Raw genomic sequence first — 24,531 nt, forward strand, 5'->3', positions numbered from 1 at the left:
GAAAGAAGAGATTATGAGGGGAAGGCTAAGACCTGCTTTGCAGAAATTCCTTCATCGCCAGTAGCTGGCTCCTCAGCTGTGGAAATAAAACCAACTGTGTAGACAGCACACATCATCTATCCTTTGTTGTCTAATCTAGTTGTCTAGTATAATCTAGGTGTCTTTCTCAACTGTCTTCATTCACATCTTTGCCAAGCAATTAGCAAGTTGGGTAAAACTCTCAATGCTAGAATTAAACTACCTTGCAAGAGAGCAGGAACTTTCTTCTTTTCAGTAGCAGTGAGAAAAAGGGTCATTGAATGTGTGAATTCTTTCCAAATGCACACTTGTATGATTTCCTTACAGTTCTTTGGTGGTTTGTTTTTTTGTGTTCTCATCAGGAATAGAGCATTTAATCCCTTCCCTTTCCTTTTTAGTATATTGTTATTATTTTTATATTTTTTTGCAGTTAGTTGGCTTTTTTAATAATCTTGTAATGTGTCAGACATTTTTCCTCTCCTTGAAAATGATCACTGGTCCACAGAATGAGAGTAATATCCCTATTGTTCTTGGTTCTGTGTTTCTTTGTTCACTTCCTTTCTTAATGTTGAGACTTTACTTCCTGCCCTGTTTGTGTGTTGTGATAACAAAGACAATATTGGGAACAGCTATACTGGTAAATGCAGTAGTCTAGTCTGTTAAATGTCTATTAAATAGAATAGAACATCTCTATAGTTGATATATTTTTAATTACTATGTTCTATTTGTCTGATGAAAAAACACAGGCAAATTGACACCTCATACTAAAAGTGTGGTTTACTGTTGCAAATAATGCCATTGCGTTCATCTCTGTTGCATTTGCTTTCCTCACAGTCAGTTTCCGTTGCTGAGCTTCCTTTGCTTATGCTTTTTAATGACAGAGGAACACTGTCTTTCTGTAGAAAAGAAGGTGCAATGATTGCAAATGTAATGGAATGTGAGGTATTAAACTGTTCATGCATTGAGCATACTTGTATAGATATCCTTTCAAGATTACTGAGCAACAGTGAGAAATGTTTCATGTTTTCATGCCTTATTTATTGGTTGGATCTCTGAGTTTGCAAAGGTACTGCTTTCCTTCACTTGAACCACCAAATATGTTCTGCAAGCTCTCATAGTAGTTGGCACCAGGTTGCAGATCAGGAGCCCTGAAAGGACTATTCACTGTGCTGAGGTAGAGAATTTGCAAACATTAATTTTGGAGGGGCTCTGATTGTACAGCCCTCAGCATTATACATGGAAAGGATAAAGACAGAGATGATATTTGCCTCTTGAATTCTGGATGTGGCTCTAACTTTATTCTTCTGTTTGTGAACATTCGGTACTTTCAAAGGCTAAAACCAGCTCTTCACAGCATAAAACTGAACAATATTTAACTCAAAAGATTCCTTTTGTCCTTTTCCTTACCAGAGTTATAAGCATGCAAATGAGAGGAAAAAATCAATGTCTAAATCTGATTTGTATGATTTATAGTCCTACATAAGCAGAATTTTTTACAAGTTTTACCTTATGTTGTTGCTTAGTTTGAAAATTAAGGAGACCAAGGAGAAGGTTTCTTGCAACGTCAGCTTGGAAAAAATCAGCATTTCAAACTTAATTTTTATAAAAGAAAACAGAGTACAGATACAGCTTAAGTGACATGGGAATGGTTGTGTCTGTTCCTGGTGCATTAGGTTTATTATTGCACTTACAGTATGTTTTAAAAACCATAAAAAGTAGAATTTTAATAATTAGCCCACATTTCTACAAATAAAAGTTTCTGTTCAACAGAAAAACATAAGTATAACCCCAGCGATCTTTGGTTTTATTTTATTTATTAATTGTAATAATAAAAAAAGCTAACGTATTTGTGATTTTTGATAAGAGTAGAATGAAGATAGGAGAAATACGATACTGAAAATATTTGGCTGGATGCTTCTTCAACAGTTTTGAAAAAAAATTTCAGTGATGTGGGAAAGAACCATGATTAAATGATGTCCATTCATCCAGCTAAGTTTAGCTAACAACATGCATATTTTTGAGGAAGCAAAAACCTTTGAGCTTTTTCTGTTGTAATCTTTAGGGGAAAAGAGCCAAATTCTATGTTTGGCTTACAGACACCAATGTGTTTGATTTGGGGAGATTGAAGTCTTGGGAGAAGTTTGGTTGAGTCATTACCAGGTTTTGACTCTTGAAAGGAATGGACAAAAGCAAGCACTTTATATGGAAAGCTGGGAATTTATTGTTAGTTTAATCAAAGAACTAGTGTTATTCCAATTTCAATAGCTTAGAATTATATGTGGTTGAAAGGATGTACACACAAACTGATATTTTCCTTTTTTACCTCTGCACCACTGGGTCCTAAGGTCAGTGGCAGCTGTTGTGTTTAGGGTGGGGGTGCACGGAGTCATCACAGCATCCTTACTGGTGGTTTCTTCCTCTTCCATATAAGGTCCATCTTGAACTGTTCTTACCTGTTTGTCAGCATGCTTTGGGTCTTGCACTGGGCTTTAATTTTCCATTACAACTATTGCTGCTGATAAGGGTTCTTTGTTCTCTTTTTATCCCCTAACCCTGTTTTTACATAGTGCCTGAATTGTGTTGTTTAATGTCCAGTCTTAGAACACTGTGCAAGTTGCTTCTAGCCCTTGGGCCATTTATTGTAGGGACATAGAGAGGCCACTCCACATAGGGTCATTATTTGTTATTACTGATTAGTTGCAGAAATATATCCAATAGGTGTTCCACAACACAGTTGTACAGAGCTAGGCAAAAGGCAAAGCAAAGTGCGTGCCTGTTACCGGGACTTAGATAATTTCTGATAGGAGCAAGTCTCCCGTCAGGGAAGCACAAGACCCTTGGATCTGTGGTGTTAATTTAACAAAAGGCTTGTGGCCTGTCACAAGAGACAGCAGAACTTTATTTCTTTGTCTCCAAGGCCTGCAGAATGTTGATGTTTATATGCTCCTTCATTTGCGTTGGCACTTCTTGCATCTTTTCCAGTGAGCCTTTGAAAGAAGATGATCTGCAGAGATACCAGAGAGGCATCATGACAGCACGGAGGGCTGAGGGGCTGGGCTGGGCGGGGTTTTTTAAAGATCATGGACTTTTATGAGTAAGAACCAAATAATCCAGGACTTAAGAATTATGCATATTGGCTACAGTACTTGCTTGCTTTCATGAAGTCATTCACTGATGGGGAGGGCAGAAAAGTGAATATGCCTTGTTTCACCTTTGAAAACTCTCTTAGTGCATGTGGCTATCTGTGCACCTCTGCTTCTACATTTCAAATGTTCCTTTCTGAATAACTTCAGCAAGTAACTTAGATACTCCATCACATTACTGCCTTCATGATTTCAGGGTTTCTGGGAAGTAATGGAAACAGTGGCAACAGGTGAAATGTGAATTGATTGGTGACGGTGTCTATTTCAAATTTTTTTTGTGGCAAAGGCTATACATAGCCTAATTTTTATTTTTTTTTCTTTCTGACATGAATTTGTATCTCTGAAAACATTCTAGAAAAAATGTCTTTAAAAGAGGCAAAATTCCTGGAAAGTAGACTTCCATTTATCAAGAAGAAAACCAGTTTTGAGTTTGTTTTCCAGTTGGGAGTTTGCTTTCCAGTTGTGAGCAACTTTAGCACTGTCTGTCCAGTGACTGCACAGCAAAATTTGTGTGAAAAGCCTTACAGAAAAGCCATATAGCATATAGATTTAGTCACTGCTGTAAAATTTCTATATTTAATCAAGAGTTGTTATAGAAATACTCCTTTTAAAGTAATAACAGTGTCACATGAGGATTATCTCAGAGGACTGTTTGTATCTCTTATGGTTATGACCTAAATTATCTATATTTAGAGCACATCACAGATCTGAATACCTGTGACTTCACAGTTTGTACTGTGAACTTCAAGGCTTAGTCAATCATGAACACATGCAGGTAGCAATATAAGCTTCTTTATTGTGGCCTTTTAGATCTGTGGTGAAATGCTCCCATTTTTTAAGCTGGTTGCACATCAGAGTAAAAACAAAGAAAAAACTGTTTGCCATGGTCTTAGTCTCTACATGCTCACTAGTATTATTCTTGTAAGAATTTACTGTGCTAGTAATTTTGTATTTTTAAAGAGACTTATCATTTCCTCCTTGAAAGATGTGTTACTTAGGATTTCTGTCTTGCAACTTCTTGTTCAAGACTGGTTTTTCAATGTGATATTCTTTGCACTTGGAAGTTATATATGTGATTTCTTAATTACCCTTTGTGATGCTTGGTCTTTTTTTTTGTCCAGGACTAATGTCAAATGAAAGGCAATTTATGATTCTTGTATTAATGGCCTTCAAAATTGATAGGTTTATCATATTATTTGCAAAGGTTACTAATGGAAATAACAGCATTGAGTGGAGGACAGCAACCCTGCTAAATGGGAATGGTCATATAGTCATATACTTGGATAGCTAATTGAAATTCAAAAATCTTATATTAAATGCAAAATTGTTACTGGCAAATTAATGCAATGAAAAAAGAGGCTTTTTCTGTTTTGAGCACTCTCATGTGATTATCACATCTTTATAAAACATGCTTTTATTTTAAATTAGTAATAAATATTATTTTAAAGCAGCTGGTTTACCACACTTTGAAAACAGTAAATTAGTTATTTATGTTCTCCTGTCATGCGAGTACCTTAGAGAATACTTCACTATTGGTTTTTACCCTATAGATTATTGTATGTTAATGAATTGGGCTTCCAGTTTTCCTGGAAGTTTCTGATGGATATAGAAGTTGTCTGCCAGGATATCTCAGGGGCAAAACTGAGCAAACTCCTTACAGGTTTACTACAAAAGACTGAGAAGATTAACTTTTTCTGAAATAGAATAATTTCTGGAAAGTGATTGTTATTATGTCTTCTTTCTTAAGTAAAACAATTCTTACACTTTTCTAAAAGTAATTTGTTAATAATCTTATTCAAACCTGTGACTTTCTAATCCAAATCAATTTTCAAGCATCACTGGGGGCAAGAAGTCGGCAACTTTGGATCAGTACAGCTTAGTTACAATTTGGAACAAGTAAATGAAATAAAAATTTAGAGCCTGTAGCACAATTTCCCTTTTTATGTTAGAAAAATAATTTTTTTAATAGAAAATTGGTCAAAAGACAGGGCAGAAAGGCTGAAGATCTGTCATTCATGGACTGCTTACACAATCAGTACATACTGAATTGCTTTCCCTTAGCTTGCTTTCATCAGCAGCCGTTCCCATTCCATAAGCAAGGCTGGGAAGCAGCATTTCTCCTAACAGTTTTGATGGAAATATCTGCTTAGTCTTAACCCTAAACTGTCTTGTTGATTAAGATCCTGTATAGTATTTTCTTAAATAATTCAATAATGCACAATAAATTCAATAATTGAACTACGTGTTCAATTTTGTATTTTAGCTAAATTATACAGGAGGGTGAGGACTTTTGTGCCTGAGCAGAGGCAGGAGGCTCCCAGGAGGCTGAGCAGGTGCAGCCTCCAGGAGCCACTGCCCTGGGGTCACAGTGGCAGAGCAGCACCAGTCAACAGGCACCTGGTCCCTTGAGGCAGCAGCTGCCTATACCCGAGGGAGCTGGGCTTCCTCCTTCCCCACCTTCCCATTTCACTATTAATGAACTGCATTAAGTTCAATAAGGATTCAATATCCTGAGTTTTGGTCAACACAAATACAAATAGAGAAATTCCTCAGGTTTTTTTTTGCAGTTCTTACTTGCATTTTTCACTTAAGTAATTTGTTGTCATGGTGTGCTGTGCTGTTCTGTCTTCCTTGAACATGAGTGTGGAAAATGGCCATGCTTCAATATACTTTAGGAGGAAGGTTTTGTCAGATATTACCTTGCTGAAAAGGTGGTGTAAAACCAAGACTGATCCTGCTCATTTTAACTTACCAGGGAATCACATTAACTTCCAAGTTAACTGAGCAAACTGAGTTCCCTAAGGCTGGGTAATGTTGGCAGGATGTCCCAACACTGCAACCACAAAATATTAGCTCAAAAAACAGTATTCCTTTCCATCCTCTTGGGAAACCATGGAGCCAGGAGGGAGCAGGGATATGATACTGAATGGAGAGCAACAATCAGTGAGAGCACTGCAGTGGTCAGTGAGATTTCTGAGGAGCAGGACTGCCAGAGAGAGTAGCCAGGTTGGAAAGGCTGAAGCTGGACTGGACAGTGGAGAGGGATCGTGTCCTTTCCCTGTACAGCCTGTTAGCAAGGGGAGCAACAGAGGTTTTGGCTGCAGCTTTGCCCTCGGCTGGAGGAATGGGGTGAGGACAGTGAAATCCAGGAGCCTGCTGGGAACTTCTCTAAGCTGCAAAAAGGTCTGTGAGGGCCAAGAGAATGCTTGTAGTTAAAATTGAAGAGATCTGGATGTCCTGTTTGGAAGAGGGAAGATATTCTGGGTGAAGGGCTACAGTATTCTTTTCAAGCACAAGAACTAGTGAAGTTTATAGAGGTGGCAGATCTGAACTGCATATCTTCATTGCCATCTTCATTTCTGTCTTCTGGCTGGGAGCACAGTTACCCAGTAAGTTGCTTGTAAAAGTGGCAGAAAAATCACACATCTTTTGTAGCACATGTTAAAAAAAAATTGGATACTATAATGTTAAGATATTGTAATGTTGTGTGTTCTAAGTATACCCTTTATCCTGTACCTCAAAGACTTGAGTTACTTGTGAATGTTCTCGTTTTCCTCTGTATGTAAATGAAAGGGTAGCAATTTCTAAGCGTTATAAGATTTTAGTCCTTTCCTTCATATGTATTGCCTTTTACAGGAATGCTAGGTCTGGTCTTACATGGGAGTTTACTTTCCTGGCCTTTTGGCCTTTTTACTGTTCTTGGCACTGGATACAAGTGTTTTTTAATAATGAGCTGATTTTTTTTTCCTTTGAAGTCAAACATTGGTATCTTGGATTTCATTTAACCAGTTATTTATGCGTAAGATGAAGACGGAAAAAAAGGCAACAGATCTTTGACACTGTGATCTAATAAACAAGTTCTTTTTTAATTAAAAAAAAAAATTGAAAAAGGAAAGGTAAAATAATCACAATACTTGGAACAGTTCTTGAAATGCTGATGGGAGAGAAATGACAAGGCCAAGGAGTCTAATGGTTTGTGAGGTTATGGGAAGTGAAAGCTAGTCAGCTGCCATTGCCCTTTGGTTGACCACTTTGATATGGTGAACAAAAAGGTTAAAGGTTTCATGTTGTTTGCTTCTTCCCTTTTCCTTCTGGGAACAGTTGCATCCCTTTTCTTGGCTGGATCAGCAGTATGTCCTGACCTCATGAGGCATTTTCCCAGGAATTAAAGTCCCCTCCCTCCGTTCCCTGCCCTCCTGCATCCCATGGGATGGTGCTTCTCTCAGCTGTCTGACTATCCCCCTCAGAGAAGAATGATATGTCTTCCAAGGTCTTTTCACTGGGGTGGTAGATTTTCTTTTTCCAGAGAAGACACAGTATTTATGATAAAGGATCTTGCGGGTGCTTGTCTCTGCTATACTTTTAAAAGCTTTTAAGCTTTTCTTAAGCCTCTCAAGGGTTACTGGGTCAGCCATGGCTTCTGCTTCCCGAGGAATTCATTGGTTGGTGTTGATGCTAATAGTTCCAATCTGGTATAATGTACTCAGCAAGTGAAAGGCAGTGTGCTCTTCACCACTTGAAACGGGCAGAAAAACACTCTCATAGGTGGCTTGAAAGAACACAGCTTTTTCACAGAATGTCTTTATGTTACCTGTTGTAGAGTTTAATGTTTAGCTGAATTTGATATTTAGGATAATAAATGATCTTTTTTCACACTGAACTAGTTGAAGCTGTTATATTACTGGACCAGTACAAAGTTCTCCGGTGCTACTATTAAATTCTGGTTTTGTGGACTTTGGTTGGCTGCAAAGTGTGATGACATTTGTGTTTTGGTTGCACTGTTTACACATTTTTTGCTTTTACCTGCTCACCTATATCATCACAAAATTTAAGAGTACTTGCTATATATTAGACTTCTACTCCCTCTGTCAAATGTGTGTAAAAGACTGAAAACTTAGTGGGTGCAGAGGTTATGGTGTGTTGGAAGGCTGCTTGGATGAGCACCAGAGAACAGTTGCGGGCACCCGGTGTAAAAGTCTCACACTTTTCCTTTGGTTTACTGCTTTCCCATAGTTCCAGTGGTTCTGAAGGTCAGAGCAAAGAAAAGTACAGTCTCAATGCAAAGACCACTGTAAACCAACACCCTCTTATTCCTTCTGAAATCAGAAATGGCCAATTTGACTCTGTGCAGGAAAAGAAAAAAAAAAGAAGAAAAACTGTGAGCAAATAACACTGGTGCTGGTAAATCAGAAGGGTTTGGGCTTTGGGGGATTTATGAGAACATTGAGTTACATGGCCAGAACATATTATACTGAGCTAGACTGTAAAAAGGGGGGAATACTTCCAACTTAAACTCTGTTTATAACTTTTGCCTTTGACTTGCTGCATAAAATGAGGATAAATAAAAGGAATGAATTTACAATTGTAACTGCTGAGAAAAGTTCATTGGTGTTTGTGTTTGTTTTGTATCTCCATTCACAGAGGTGCTAACAGCTGGAAAAGATAGAATTTATACTGGATTTTTTTTTAATTGTTTCTCTCTTTTAAGTTTTATGCCACAAAACCCCCCAAATCAATATACAGGGTGACAGACTTGCTTCCTGAGCAGCAGGTCGCTGCTTCTGTCCTGGCAGTGTAGCCAGGGCCAGCCCTGCCATCCAGGGCTGTGTTTGCCAGGGTTCCTTTGTTTGGTGCCACCTGGCTGCAGTGCTGTGGCCAGGGAGGATGGAGGCATGACAAAAATGTCTAGCAGAGGCCAGGCGATTGTCCATCAAAATGCCTCAGCTTCTTGGGAAGCTGCATTTCATTGTGACACTGAATTTTTTAAGATTCTGGTTGCTTCCCAGATTTTCCTTTCTCTCTGTGGCCCCTGGGTCTACCACATATACATTTTAGAAAGAAAGGTCTGCCAAGTAACATAGAGTATGAACAGTTTTGCACTTTGGATATGCTTCTGACCTTCCTTTGTTGCTTTGCACAGCAGTTGAAGGTGATGGGGAGAAGTACAGATGAAAAAGAAGGCGAGGAAATGAATTTTAAAATATATTTTGAGCAACAGACTCTGTCCTTGCTTTGCTGGCTGCTGTACTTTTGTCAGCTGGGGAGAGCTGTGCAGTAATCATGTCAGAGGTAAAGCTAAAGGCCAGATCTCCCACTATCTCTTTCTACTGATTTTCTCCCTGAGCAGTGTGAGATGCAGGGCAGTACCAGCTCATGGGTTGGGGCTGCTTCCAGTGGCCCAGCACACTCATCTGCTGCTCAAAGACAAGTGACAGGACAGCATCCCACCAATTTCTCTCCTAACACACTCTTTTGCAGCTTAAGCTGTCTCGCTCCTTCTCTCTTCTTTGCCTTTTTATTTATTTTTTTTCCCTCTGTGACAGTTTTTTCAGTCTTCAGGGTGTTTTAAATGTCCCATTTCTGGCAGGTGTAAAAAGCTTTGTATGAGTGAATTCTAACACTCCCCAGTCTGGCCTATGGAGGCCACCTCATCATTACCTGACCCTCTGTGTTAGCTTCCCTGCAGCAGATAATCCTGAATAAAATGCCCTCTGGAGTGCCACCTTTCCACCTCTCTTGGCCTTTTCCCTGCCTGTTTCTTGAGAGTGTGGGTGTTGAAGCCACTAGTAGCAGCTCACACCTGATACTTTTCTTTCTGTGCCTCTAGGTTTTGAGGGTTGACTCTGGGGGTAAGTCTGAATACCCATGTTATCTTCTTGGTAATGTCCTTTGGGCTCAGCAACCCAGCATGTTTCGCTGTTTTTCTAGCTCCTGTGAGCTTCCATTTCCTGACATAGTTTCCACTTTGGTTCTGTCTTTTTGTGGTCTTTCTGCTCACCTGCCACCATTGATGTTGGCTTGATCTGTTTCTCTTCCCTACAAACACAGGCAGCCCCCTTAGTGTGAGGGATACAGGAGGGCTTTATGGGCCACTTTTCTGCACTTTCTGTGTCTCAGTAAGTCACTGCCTGAGCTGACCTACCACAGGTGGCTTCTGATCTGAGTAGTCTTTTAGGCTTGTTTTCTGCCCAACAACTTAGTAACTTGTTCAGTTGATATAAACCCCACCTTGTCTCTTTTTAGGATCCAATAAATCTTTTCTTCGGTCATTGTGGGCCTAGTCTTTTTTTTTTTTTTTTATGCTTTTCTCTGTTCCTATATCACTGTGAGATGACTATGAATGCTTGTATGGATTTTTATACATAGCACTTAGATGCCACATTAATGAAAACATGAGAAGTTCATAAGGTACCAGAAAAAGGTAATTAACTAATCCAAAATATATGTGTATGGAGCTTGCTTTCTTTGGGGACAAAAAGTAGATAAACAGTAGTTCATTAGAAATAACCTCAGTTCATAGAAAACAGTATTATGAGATATGCAAGAGAGGAGATTTGCTGTGCTCTTGACTCCATGATGTACAGCATGAGTTTGACCAAGTGGGAGTAATGAAACTGAGAGAGAGTTTGAATGTTTTGTGAATGTTAAGTTCTGCTGTCCATTGCCTTGCGGTTGATAGTCTCTTCCTTCCTTCCTTCCTGCCTGCCTTCCTGCCTGCCTTCCTTGTATTAAATGATCACACTTTTGACATAGCACCTGGCAAAGGCTGGAGATAAAATCTGAAATTAAAAGAGTTTAGTAAGATTTGACGTATTTTGTTTTAAAAATAAACTTATGTATATGTGAAAAAGTTCAGAGAGTAAAATAAAATTAAGACTTAGAGGTATTTAAAGGCATTCCCAAGTCTGTTCTTCTACACACATTATAGGTATTTGCATAACTTTTTCTTGAACCTTCTGACAGAAAATAAGTAGTTTTCTCTGTTCTCCCTGCTGTGTTCTACACCTCCCATCATCATTGCTGCTCCTGTCCAAACTGTTACTCTTCTTCCTTCAACCTTGCCTTGAAGTGCTGTGCTCAAGACAGCGCAGCACATGCTGCGTGAGGCCCCAGACCCTCTCAGATTGATTGTTTTGGTCCATGTGGGCTGTATTCTTGCCTGGTCATCTTCCATGGGGTACTGACTTTCACATGTTTGGCAGTCAGTTCTAACTGAGATCCAGTTCATAAATCCTGTCATTAGGACAACCATTGAGTCAGTTAAGTGCTTCTTCCACACAGAGTTGATGAGTGTCTGGCTATCTACAGCTATCCTGATAAACTGTGCTGTGTTTTTTTTAATTTAGTTCATTCTTCCAGTTTAGAAATATATAATTTTATGCTAATTTCCCCCCATTTGTTTGCTCTATTGTATTCATATGACAAAGTTTCAGGTTATGAACTGTCCATCTTTTTTCATATAGGTTAGTTTGTGCTTGTGCCTTTAATATTATTTCAGTGAGGACCTGTCACTTTCCTGAATTTATTTTTTCCTTGAGTCACTTATACTTGAGAATGCACTGCAAGTGTATTAAAATCTGCTTTCACAAAGGCCATTGTATTCATTCCCCTGTTATCAGTCTTTCCTGACTGTTGGTGACTTTTTTCCAAATCCTGATCACTTGTTTCTTCCCACTTTCACGTTTTAAACAGTTTCTACCAATTGATTAGAGACAACCCTAGAGGAGCCCTTCTATTTTGTTTTCCCTGCTTGTGGTTTCCAGGACACTCAAAGATGTTACTCTTGCCTTGCTTGATTACATTCTTCATAAATGTCTACATAGTTTAAGTATGCCATTAGGACAATGAACTCTTTATATAATTGGTAATTATCCAAATAAAACCCTTATCATCTTCTTCAGGCTTGATTGCTTATAATGTGTCTCTTTTGTGTCCCTTCCTTGGCTTGTTTTGGCTGTTTTCCCTAATTTTATCCTTAAATCAGAGAGTTTCAGTGATCTATCTCACAGTGCATTCTGAACTTCAGAGGAGGCTTGTATATTTGTTGTGCTAGACAACATATTTTTTCTCCTATCTCTGGATAGGAAATGTTATCTTCTTGATGTAAATTCTGATTATGCAGTTATCTCACAACTCTGTTAAGACATGATTTTTGTTATGCAGTGGACTTCCACTTCATTTAGTTACCATGCTGTTGAGAATGCAAAGTGACAAAAAGAAGTTTGTGTAAATTGTTTAGCGATACCTAAACAGATAACTGTCTTCAGTTTTTAACTGGATGCTAACTAATTAGGTGCACCATCTGTATTTTTTCATGTGAAACCAGTTTTCATAAATCCATCATGATATCAAACACTATTAACTGAGAGTTATTTTACAGTGAATATTTGAAAATTTAAGATAATGTTGCATTAAAGTAATAAAAAAATTACAAAACTGTATAAAGTTAATATTGTGTTTATATTTATTCATTTTAAGTAATTTTTATTCTCATTGTGCAGAAAAGGATTCGTTTGAGATGGAAACAATTAAAACATGCCTTTGTCTTCCAGTGTCTGACTCAAAAAATGACATAGCCATGAAAACACATGCTAGAAATTTTGACTTTGATACCAATCAACCAATTTTAAAAGTTCTTTATGCTAGCAAAAAAGAGTATTTTCTTGTTATGAAATACAAATGTAAAACAAGATTAAAATGTATAATTTAACTAATAACCTACTGATTTTATTGTATTTTGTCTTTCCGTTCTCCACATCTTGCAAACAGTTTTTATTTACAAAAAATAGAATGTATAACAGCATTGCAGCTCAATATTCTACTCTTAAGCTTTACTCCAGCTTCTTAATTTCTTTAAGTAAATATGGAAATAAAAAATGGCTATTAATAAAACTAATTTAAATTAAAAAAAAAAAAAAAAAGAGCAGAACTCCACCATCTGTTTTCCTGTATCCCTGGTGTCACTTTGTGCACATGGGTTATGCCATAAAGCCATTTACAGGCTTCTGGTTGACTACCAGCAATTCAGAAAGGATTACAGATCTCCTTGGAGTATAGCCATGGATTTTATATAATTTTGATACTAGAGGAAAGATACAGAATTTTTAAATTGTTCTTTTAGAAGCTTTAGAAGCCTGCAGAGTTTTAGTTGCTTATTAGGAAACCATACTTGATGTGCAGCAGTGTCTTGTATTGTGTGTAAAAGGCATTGGTGCACAGGGGGTGTTGCAGCTCACTGGTGTGCACACAACCACCTCACCAGATCCAGAGTCAATGATGTGCATCACCTCTTTATAGGCATAGGGACTTTGGGGAAAAATCCGAAAAAATGGGACAAAGAGGAAGAAAGGCAAGGGGAGGCTCTGATTGGCCAGCTGGAGAAAGAGGTGGTAGGATCTCCTGCTGAGTGTCCTCACCCTTCTCTGGGTGCTCTCCCCTCTACAGTATGTGGTGGTGAGAAAGAAACTAAATTTTGGATTTCTCTCATATAAACTAGACCCTATAAAATGAAAGGCAAGACAGTTTGGAGGTTGGAGGGGGGAAGGGCTGATTCTCACGCCACTGGCAGTCACTTCCCAGGAGAACCTGCTGCAACAACGGGTGTAGGCATGTAAAACCCTGTGTTATGTTGAGTGTGTAAATGGCAGCTGCTTATGAATAAAACACTTGTATGTGCACTAACTGTTGTGTGTGGAGAAAACAGCTGTGTGCACATAGGCAGCTGTATCATACAGGGTTGATTCCCTGGTCAGACTGAGCACAGGCCACTCCACTAGCTTTGGTTCAGCCTGAGGAATGATGTCCTTGCCTACCCACAGAAAATTCAGTCCACTCAGCCAAGGAAAGTACAGTAAATTTAAAAAAATCTAGAAACCCAAATTAGAATTCTTCCTGCCGCTTTGCATTTTGATGCCATGTCTCTTTTCTTACAATGAGAAAATTGTTACAATTCTGTGTCATTTTATTTCATGTTTTTATAATAACTCTTGCTGCATCCAGCCTGGAATTAAACCTTAGCAGTTCTATGGCTATAATAAGAGTAAGGTTTATTGCCAGCTAATGTTTCATCTGCTGGCTAGATGACTAGCTGTGCACCAGCTGCATAATATATTCTGTAAGGATATCATCATCACAGCACTTCACTCTTGTATCTCGTACACCCACCAGGAAACATGTTTTATCTTGTGCTCTGAGCAAGGAATACAAATGAGATGTCTGAAGGAAAAGTAAATAAGACTATTAGGAAATATTAAAGTAAATGAGAATACTGGGAAATATTAAAGAGAAGTAATGCCATTTATAGCTTGTTACTGTGAGAGACTCTTCTTTGGACAGGGATGAGACGAGAGCTTCCACAAATCTTTAGGTGCTGAGGATGGAGTGTTTTTGGCATGGCTCAGACACAGAATGGCCCAAAGCCTGGCTTTTAGCTGCTCTTTTGTTGGCTTCTCCCCTGCATGGTTCTTCCTGGTTCCTGGCCCAAGTCAGAGAAGCCCTAGTTCTGCTCTAGCTTAATTTTAATCTTTGGAGAATTTTTTCTGGCAGAAAGGCATCTCCAGAGTGTATGAGCAAGGCCATGACTCCTTCTGTACCGGGACAGAACTGCAGTGCAGCAGCAGCTGTGCTGGTGCTAAACCTCCTGGGAGCTCTTTCCTTCAAAGAGAAGGGGAAGGGTTTCACTGCTCTCCCAGATGTACACAGACACAGTGGTGGCCAGGCTGAGGAGTCAAGAATTGCCCTTTTGCCCAAAGCATGAAAGGAGGATTACAACATACAGGAGATACAAGATACAGGAGAATTATATAGATGAAGTTGTTCATGTAGAATTTATTCTATTTATGTGTGTTATTCTGCCAAAATTATGATATTTGTCGTAATAGTTTATATGGTTTGTATCAGCTTCATGTAAACTTTGTATTTTTAAATAAAATGAAAAATTTTAGATAAAACTACATTTCTCATTAGCTTTGCTTTAAAAAGCTCTAGTTCCCATGTCTCACAGTTGTTTTGCTTTCAGCAAATATTTGAACAGCAGAGCCAAAGTGTGCCTTGGCTCTAGTGCTCTGCCTCTTACAGAATATTAAACCATTTGCAGTCTGTTAATTCTGTGCTGGAAGTTGCAAGGAGTTTTTGGCAATGGATATAGAGATTTCAGTCATACTGATGGTGTTTGAAAATATCAGTGTGACACTAGAAAGATATTGTTGGGGTGATCCTTTTGTTGCTTGTTTTAATTAAGCATGGAAAATTGCACATACACACATAATTAAATAGAAAAACCTACAAACTGTGTGTACTATGTCAAGTTCTCCAAAGGTAGAAAATGACAGATGTAAAGTGTTTTGTGCTATCTTAGCTTTCCTGTGGAGATATATAAAGCTATAGACTTCACTGTATAGTCTGATTGTATTTAACAACTAGTTGTTGATTATTTTGTTTCTCTTTTGTTGTCATGGGATTGGTGCATTTGTTTCCTCCTTATGGGATAAGGTCAGGCAAAATGTTATTCATGCCATTTTAAAAAGAGATAAATCATCCCTTAGAGACCACTTGCTTTTCTCTTTTGAACTGGGAACTTGATGGCAAAAATGAGTCCACTGAAGGGTTCTTGCATTCTATGGAGTGCTCCTTGTGTTTCAGACATTCTTGATTTTTTGCAAGGAGAGATCCTCCTGTATGCAAGTAAGATACAGTATGTATTGCTCTCTACAACTACCTGAAAGGAGGTCAGTCTCTTCTCCCAGGCAACAGTGAAAGGACAATAGGAAATGGCAGGGGAGGTTCAGGTTGGACATCAGGAAGACTTTTTTCACTTAAAGAGTGCTCAGGCATTGGAACAGGCTACCCAGGGAGGTGGTGGAGTCACCATTCCTGGAAGTGTTCAGGAAATGGCTGGACATGGCACTTAATGCTGTGGTTTAGTTGACGTGGTGGTGTTTGGTCAAATGTTGGGCTTGGTGATCTTGGAGGTCTTTTCCAGCCTTAATGCTTCTGTGATGCTGTGATTCTGTAGTGCTGCAGTGGGAGAAAGTACATTATTGTGAAGTTAATGGTTGAACAGTAATACTGTACACAGTGAGGGCTAAGTTAAAGATACCACCACCATTCCCCTGAGTTAAAGGTAGCCTCATTTTCACTTTTCCTAAGTCTGGGATGTTTAACTTTCAAGCTTAAAAAATACTCATTTACCACAGCTTTGAAGATATGTGCTCTGTGTTTATGTAATCTGTATCTAGGCTGTCAGGGAGATTTGCAGCACAGATTCCATTTTAATTTAAAAATGAGAAGTAGTGCAAGACCTGCATAAACAGCAGGTACCCAGGTGAGGTAGAAGATAACATAAAGCTATGGCCATAAAATGTAACCATGTGAAAGGGGTGGGAGCATTGAGGCAGCTTAGTGCCTAATTAAGTGTTTATCATATCCTCACATAACTTCTCAGTTTTAGTTCAGTGTATGAGTTAAGAGCTAATAGAACATTTGGCTTTTCAGACTCTAAAATATCATCCTTGGAAGATATAGCAATATAATTCCTGGAAATAGAGCAGTCTAGCTAAAAAATGTATGTTTTGAATGAAGGAAGAATTTTTCAACATAGTTTCTTAGAAAAACATACTTAAAATATTATGTAAAAGTGAAACGTTTTAACAAACATTAACCTTTGGCTCTAGCAGTTGTAGAGACTTTCTGATCCAATTGGAAAAATGAAGTGCAGAATTACTTAAATATTGGAACCAGCAATAAAACTTGCATGCATAACACTGAATTAAGAAACAATTTCAGTGATGCAGCAGTTTTTCAAGAGCTTTTGGTAATAGAATCTACATTTTTAACCATTGCACTGATGATTTATTTAGTGTTTACTTTAGCTTGCTGTGTCACAGAATTTTGCTTTTCCTGAAAAATTTTTGTTTGTGAAGAGCCTGAAAATGCTACTGCAGATCTTTTCTCTATGTGAACCTCAGTTTAGCCGAAAAGCTAAGATCTGCTAAAATGCTGTCTCATAAGCTTAAGATGTCTCATAAGCATAAAATGTCCTCATTGTGACATTGAAAAAAGAACTTGAAATCCCTGCACAGTATTTCTATTGCAAATGACAGTTTTCATCTGCTGGCTTTTGCTGCCAGAATAAGCATGTTTTCAGTAAGCACAAACAGACTTTTTCAGCTGTGCCTGTTTCCAGCGGTTCCCGTTAACTCCCCAAGTGGGTGGTACGGAAGAGCCACCTTTCTGGCACACTTGCATGCAGACAACACATGGCCACTGGTGAGTTTTGGCATTCTGCTCTAATAAAAAAAGACCCTGCTTATATGAGAAAGCTTGGTGTGCGTCAGTACAGCTATTTCAGTCTCTGCTGCCTCCTGAGCTGAATGTAAACCAACATTGGTGACTCTATTAAAATACGATTTCGCAAAAGGAAGTAAGAAACATGACTTTCAAACTGTGTGTGAAGATGAGCTAAAATAGTAACAAAAGTATCTCTAGAGAGTACTAGAGGACAAAATAAAGTCTCTGAAATCTACCTATTGTTAAGAAAAAATGGATCTGGCAGACTCTCTTTTGTACCAGCTGGATGTGTTAAATTTTCCTTCTCTTCAACATTGAGAGCAGGCACTGCTGTAGGAGGGATGCCAAGGAACTGGAAGGATCCAAAGATTTCCTCAGAAAGTGTCTCCAATGGGCCTTGATCCTAAGGAAAATCACAATTAAGCTTTAATAGCTGCATTTCCGTGCAGCAACCCTTACAGCCTGTGTCGAGTCCAGGCGGGAGGCTGATGGCGCGGTGGGCTTGTGCGACGGGCACGAGTCCTCGCTGGCTGCTTTTGCAGAAGGGTGCTCATTCATGTTAGGCACCAGAGAGAAGCCATTGTGACGTGTCCTAGGCAAGAATTCAGTGAGCCAACCCTTTGTAAGGTAGCAGAGCAAGCACTGGTAATGGCTGGACATAGTTCACGTTGCCCTAATTTTGGGAGCAGATAGGAAAATGTACTCAGATCAAATAATTCTATGTTTAACTGCTTCTCTCCCAGATCCTTCTGAAGGGATCTGTGCTATCCAAATCCATTATAATTCAGAAGAGTTTGGATGTCATTATACCATTGTACTTAGGCTGCTACTTATTAACTACAATTGTACTGTGTTTTGGTGTCACACTGTACTTCTCAGCTCCTTCACTTCCTTGGAAGTGCTGAATTCAGCACAAACCCGCTTTTTAGACCGCTTACAATTAAAACTGGAAATTGATACATTCAGTGTGTAATAACACTTCATTTTGCTTGTACTGGACTATAAAACCAAATATTTGTTTTCAATTATGGATTTTTTTTGTTCCTCACTCATTGATACATGAGAGAACCATAGTTCCTGTATGATTCTTCACAACCACAGTGGTCAAATACTGGAGCAAGATGCACAAAGAGCTTATGTTGTTCTGTCCTTAGAGGAGTCTGTTCAAGACTCACTGGGACACAGCCCTGAGCAGCCTGATCAAACAGACCTGTTTTGGGCAGGGATTGGACTGGGAGACAGCAGAGGCTCCTTCCTACCTCTGTTACTCTGTGGTTCTGGCTTCCCACCAGGCTTGTTTGATACACACACCTATGGCTGTAAAAGAAAGCCTGATCTTTGCTGGGAAGTCATATTTTTGATTGCTCCTTTTAGTGACAGCAGCTGTATATGCTCTAATTTTCTGTTGGGGCATTCATGAATTGTCATTGCTTCCTTAGCAATGAGATTGCTGAGCAGATGCTGTTGTTAGAGATTGGACAATTACTTATCTGACATGAGGCTCCAGCAATAAACAGCATTTAGGACCAAAATTTCCTGTGTCCTTAGGTGGGTTTGATTTTTCTTTCTTGTGTAACAGATGTATAAATTAGTGTACAAAGTAAAAGAGGTAAAATAGATAATTTCTTTTATTATTTTTGCATTTGCATTCTCAAGCTACTTTTGTGACAGTATAGGTTTCATAACATTGTACATTTCTTTATAATAGTAATAGAAATCACTTAATTCTGTAAAACATAGCATTTTTGAATGTCTTCTGCTTTATATATTTGACTTTATGTCATTAGCAGGGCAAAATAAGGTGAGGTGTTTTTAACACAGCGGTCATTAGGCCATCACAGTGCTATTGATCTCTGTCCTACGTAGAGTATTAATATTGTTGATGGCACAAATACTATGTACAGGGCTACTCTGTGAAAGTAGTCCTGAACATAGGTCATCATCTGTCATATTTGCTCCCTACTACTAGTGAAAAGTTCACTACTAGTGAAAAGTTCACTAGCAGTAATCATCTTTCCTCAGATGAAGGAAACGGTGTGACTTTTTAAATTTTCATGAGTGCAAACTTGTTAGTGATTTGAGAGACACCCATTATATTCATTACCCAAGAGAAGAAAAATTCCTTGCTTTCAGGATAAGGTTGCATGCATCTGTGAAAAGTGGATGGGATGAAGGATGAGTAGCTTTATGTAGAAATAGGGAGGGAGTGAACTTGCTTTGAGACACATTTTCTGTACTTTAACACAGACACCAACTTTGACAAGCGGTTTGTCAAAATGGTAACTGTAATAGTTTTGTGAGTCAGTTCTTGTCTTAGCTGGCAGTGGCTTCATAAAGGTGCATTCTAGTTTTATTTAAACTGGTGTAAATACAGAGGTGCCTCTACTGTAGGAATGATGTGAGAGAGTAAGAAATGAGATGAATCAGAGATCCTAGATCAAGCCCAAGTGTAGACGAAAATGGTTTGGAGAATGCTTTCATCAGTTTTTCTACATCCTGGTAGTGGACAAGGAATAGAGATGCCTTGATTATCAAGCAACAATTCCAAAATTAGTGGCCATGAGAGGGATGACCTGTTCTGTGAGGAAATTCCCTGTCAGAAAATTTGCCTCCTTGGCTGGGATCTCCGGGGGCTGCCTCCACTGGGTTTATTGCACAGCATCAAAAAAACTGAAATTAGTTCTAGGGAAAAAAGGGCCCTGTCATGTTTTAAGTACATTACTAGAGAACAGATTGTATTATTTTGCTCTGTTATTGAGTGAAATATTTTTTGAATACAGATTCAACCAAGCAGGTACAAACTTGTTTAAACTGACAAATTGACCCAGGCAGATACAATGTCCAAATGCTTGTGTTACATTCAATACAAGTTAATCATGACACAAGGAAATATAAGTAGTCGAGTACAAAAATACTGTAAATAGTATGGAATTAGTAATGAGGGTTGATATGAGGATGTGTAAAATAAATATAATTTGTAAAGGAAGAGGTGAGATCCAGATAGAAAAAGAGAAAACTGAGTAAGGTTGCTCTAGACACACTTTAATTTATATCCATTACCTAAAGTGTGCAGCCAAAGTTGGTTAAACAGTTGGTGAATAAGACTTTGTTGATTTATATTCTGAGTTTATATCAGAATCTGAAATTGGCTCATGAAGAACCTCACTCCAGAGTGTGTTCCCTGTTCATGGTCTGATTGTTCTCCTTGTGGGTTTATTCAGCTGGTTGAATGTTATACAGGAGAAAAAAAGAAGAACAAGATGGAAGTCTTCTTTTTGAAGATAAATGAACTTTTCCAGGCTACTTTGTTTCTCTGGAGAGACATGAAATGTTAAACTGTTTAACATCTGGGAGCATCTGTCCCTGTAGTCCAGCCTGTGGATTAACTGAGTGCTAAACTGCCATCCCATTTCATGGAGATTTAGAGAGCGAACAGCAAGTGCTTAGATGTTTTGACCCAGTCTAATTTTAGAACTGCAGAATATGTAAGCAAATGCTAGATACATTTTCAAATGTACATGTATATGTGTCAAAAAAAAATTATTATTTTTTTTTTACATAAGACCCTAATTATATAATAACTGGACTTTTTTAGTTCAAGACAATGTAGTTCAGGAAAGGTACTTAATTTGACAGTGCTATGAAACCTTCAGAATTATTTATTTGTGTAAAAAGGCTAGCATTTAACTTCTATAAATTAATTAGTTTAAAATATTCAATTAGATGAATTATTGTAGTCTAATCCCATGATAATTCAGTCTCCCTTTCTACCAGTGTGACAGGTATCTAAAATGGGACATACCACTTATGTGAATATCTGTAGCTCAGTGTTCTGCTTTGTTTTTCTGCTCAGAGTTTTACATTATTTTTTTGATGGCAGAAAATGACAGAGAATTTTACCTGCTCCTTTACTTTCATGTTAAGATAGGTCAGGAGTATTTTCCATTGTATTCTTTTTCTTGGGTAGTCAGGTATTGTCTTCTAACAGAAAATTTTAGATCACTTCTAAGAAGTATTTCAAGGACATCAACTTCCTGGAGATGTCTGTTTGTTGCAATTCTGCCAAGATTTTAAAGTCTTTAGTCAACCTAAAGTCTTTCATCCACTGTTACTTTTAGGAGTAAGTCACAGTGGTTGAGAATTTTTTTTTATATTTGCTAGAGGATATAGCAATGTGAGAATGGATAAGCAAGCATACTGTCCCTCCTATCAGTGTTTGGCACAGATCGTTCCTTAATATTTCCATTCCTGTTCTGAGATACATTTCTACAGTGACAGGTTACTACACCTTACAAAATGATCATTCTTAATAACAGTGGGTGATTTATTTGATGATTTACTATTTGATTGTAAGTATTGCTTATGAGATTTGACAGTTCGATGCTTTTTCCTATCTCTGTTTTCAGTGTTGAAATTAGTAATAGCATAGAAAGCATCAATTCTGTTAGCCTGTAATTTTTACATTCAGGAAAGTTTTGAGGTTTTGTATGAATATTTTAACCCAGTAATTTATGCTATTTTTATATTTAAGGAAGGTACATGATATCATGGAATCCAGTGCCTGTGTGACTCCTTTTTTTGTGGTATGACTAGTTCTGTAATAGTTTGGTATCTTTTATGTAGGGTAACAGTGGAAGTAACACTGAGAAAATTACAGAGGAGATGACTAAGATAAGAGTTTGAGCTGTTAAGAAGTGGACATTCCCATTGTATCAACACTGCAAGATTTTTTAATTGATGTGCAGAAATCACCAAATTTTACTTTTGGATGATGGTTCTCATGAATTCCCAGTTTCAGAAACGTAATCATGAATACATAATCATATCAGGATGCCCTTCTAACAGTTTATCTGGTTATGACAAGGTGGGCTAAAAGTTCAGCCTGGGGTAGGAAAGTGGCGGGTCCTGGGGATACTTGGTGATCATGTCTGTGGGGAGAGCAAGCTCAAGCTGGTTTTTAGCCTAGAATGATGCAGAAGAAATGTCGTTCTCCTGTAAAATGGTTGTACCTTTGAGAAGAGGAAGCCCTTGGTAGCTGTAGTCTGGGCTGAGCTGGATGGCACCTTCTATTACTGTACCTGTGCAGAGAGGTGCTCAGCACTGGTGGTGCTGGGAAAGAGAAGCTGTGCAGATGTGGGGCTTCTGTGTGACTCTTCCAGCAACTGCTTCTTGTAAACAAAACTTGGGAAATCCTCTAACTCACTGACGTCAGCTAGCAGTGTAAGAAAGAATTAGGGGAATGAACAGATCTCTCTATGGTTGGTAATTTGTAACGACAGGATGATGTCAAGGCACATTGCTCCACTCTCAGAGTGGAGTGAGATTACTTGCTTAGGGGTCACTGGCAGCTGCTGGCACCTCTTCTCCAAATTTGTAATTTTCCCCGAACAGTTCTTGGGGACTGAGGCTGTGAGGGCTACACTAATGGCAGCCTTAGAATGATGCTGAAGTGACCAGCACATGGGTGCCCAGATGAGAAAGGTATGGAAAGAGCAATGTTGGTGCAGTGCCATGCTTCCCTTGCAATGCCTTTTGCAGCCCCATTGTCCGTGGAGCTTAGGTTTTGTAGCTCTTGAAAACCGACCTTCTATGGCAGCCCCCAAACACAGAACTTGCAGCAGAATTGCAAGCTGACAATATTATATGGACTGCCAAGTAGATTGTGATTACTAATTACTGATTTGATTTAGCTTAAATTAATTCAGAGCTCTATCACCTACTAAAAATCTGTATTCTGTGAAATGTGCTGATATTAATAGCTAATGTCAGTAAACAAAATTCTCCATTATGTTTTGCATGGATGCATCGAGAGTTCTTTGTAATTTTTACAATTTTAAAAGCTTAACATACAGAAATCATCTCCTGTGTATGTGTTTGTACATACGTATGTGTTTGCAAGGGAAATCTTCATGATGTTTATCTTCTATTTTGCAGTCAAAACCTGTTGCATTTGCAGTTCGGACAAATGTTGGGTACAGTGCAGCTCATGAAGATGATGTTCCAGTCCCAGGCATGGCCATCTCATTTGAGGCTAAAGATTTTCTTCATGTTAAAGAAGTAAGTAAAACCAAAGGAGTAAGTGAATCACTCTTTAATGGAATATTTGAGGAACAGTGCTACTATTTTGCAATGTTGATAACACTTCACATTGCCAGAGCACTTTACAAATGTTATTTAAAGAAGGTAACAGTGTATAAGGAATTGAATGTTCTTTTAAATGCTATTCTTGTAGGAGCAATGGCACAAATTTCTTACAATCAAATTAATGAAGTTCAGAAAGCAAGTACTTTTCTTCTATAGTAAAAATTGCTTATTTATAGGTTTAAATGTTTATGTCTGATTATTCAAAGATAATATATTTGTGTTTTTTTCTAATCTGGCACTATGAGGGTTTGCTGTGATTCAGCAGCCAAGGGTTTCTTCTCTTTTACTTGTGTGACTGCATCTCAACCCCAAAATCCTCAGGTCTCTTGTTTTTCTACTGAAGCTACTTCCTGGGAACAGACAATATTTAATTAGTAGTTACATGCTGAAGAACTGGAATGATGTTTCAAGATAATAGCAACTGTCAATAAAGGTGCTTTGCATCTGCTGCATTGTTTTTCTTTTCCTGTAGTTGGAAAATTTTAAATTTTTACAGTTTCAAACACCTAAAGTAATTTTCTTTCTCTGCTTCTTGCAAGACAATCCCAAGCAGATAACTTGGTACCTTTCACATGCAGGCCCTCCTCTGTAGCCTGCTGTTCCCTTTTGAATGACACCTTCATTTTATAAGGTTTTCCAGCTTTTGGTCGTATTCCATTGTGATTTGTCTCAAAACGGCCCATCTGGATCTGGAAATTTATAGAAAAAGGAATAGAAGTTGGTTTTAAGTTAGAGCAACCTAGCCAATGCATTTGAAATTATGTCTTTGTCTTGTTTTATCGAAAAATCCCTCAGTAGTTATGATTGATGAGACACAATGATTCTGCTAGTGCAGGTGCCTTGGGAAGAAAGAAACATTCCTAATACAGAGAGAGAAATAGAGGTGGACAGAGACAAAGGAAACACAAGAAACAGACTTGGCTAATGATCATAATTTTTCATATATATTAAACACACAAAAAGGGGATAATTTTGATTCAGACTCTGTATATTGAAGGAAATATGCTTTCTGTCTAATGGTAATGTGAAAGAATTTCTTTGCTGTGCCTTGTGACAAAAGAAGAGATGAGCAGGCAGAGAGTCCTGGCAAAAGAAAAACATCAGTGTTCTCCAGTGAGTCTTGAAGTACTGGAAAATACAGCTCAGTTTGGTTAGATCA

At 38.3% G+C, this 24,531-nt stretch overlaps 1 protein-coding gene across 18 annotated transcripts in view; it reads left to right on the forward strand.

The window, feature by feature from the left end:
• The window catches only part of CACNB2 (calcium voltage-gated channel auxiliary subunit beta 2), a 245,920-nt gene that overhangs the window by 180,239 nt on the left and 41,150 nt on the right, over positions 1-24,531 (forward strand). For all 18 annotated transcript variants that reach the window (XM_039550043.1, XM_039550046.1, XM_039550045.1 and 15 more), the window contains one exon: positions 23,163-23,285. In XM_039550043.1, coding sequence (XP_039405977.1) covers positions 23,163-23,285 — 123 coding nt within the window. The remainder of the gene's footprint in view (positions 1-23,162; positions 23,286-24,531) is intronic.

Source organism: Corvus cornix, chromosome 2, assembly GCF_000738735.6.
Source record: "Corvus cornix cornix isolate S_Up_H32 chromosome 2, ASM73873v5, whole genome shotgun sequence".
Lineage (NCBI taxonomy): Eukaryota > Metazoa > Chordata > Aves > Passeriformes > Corvidae > Corvus > Corvus cornix.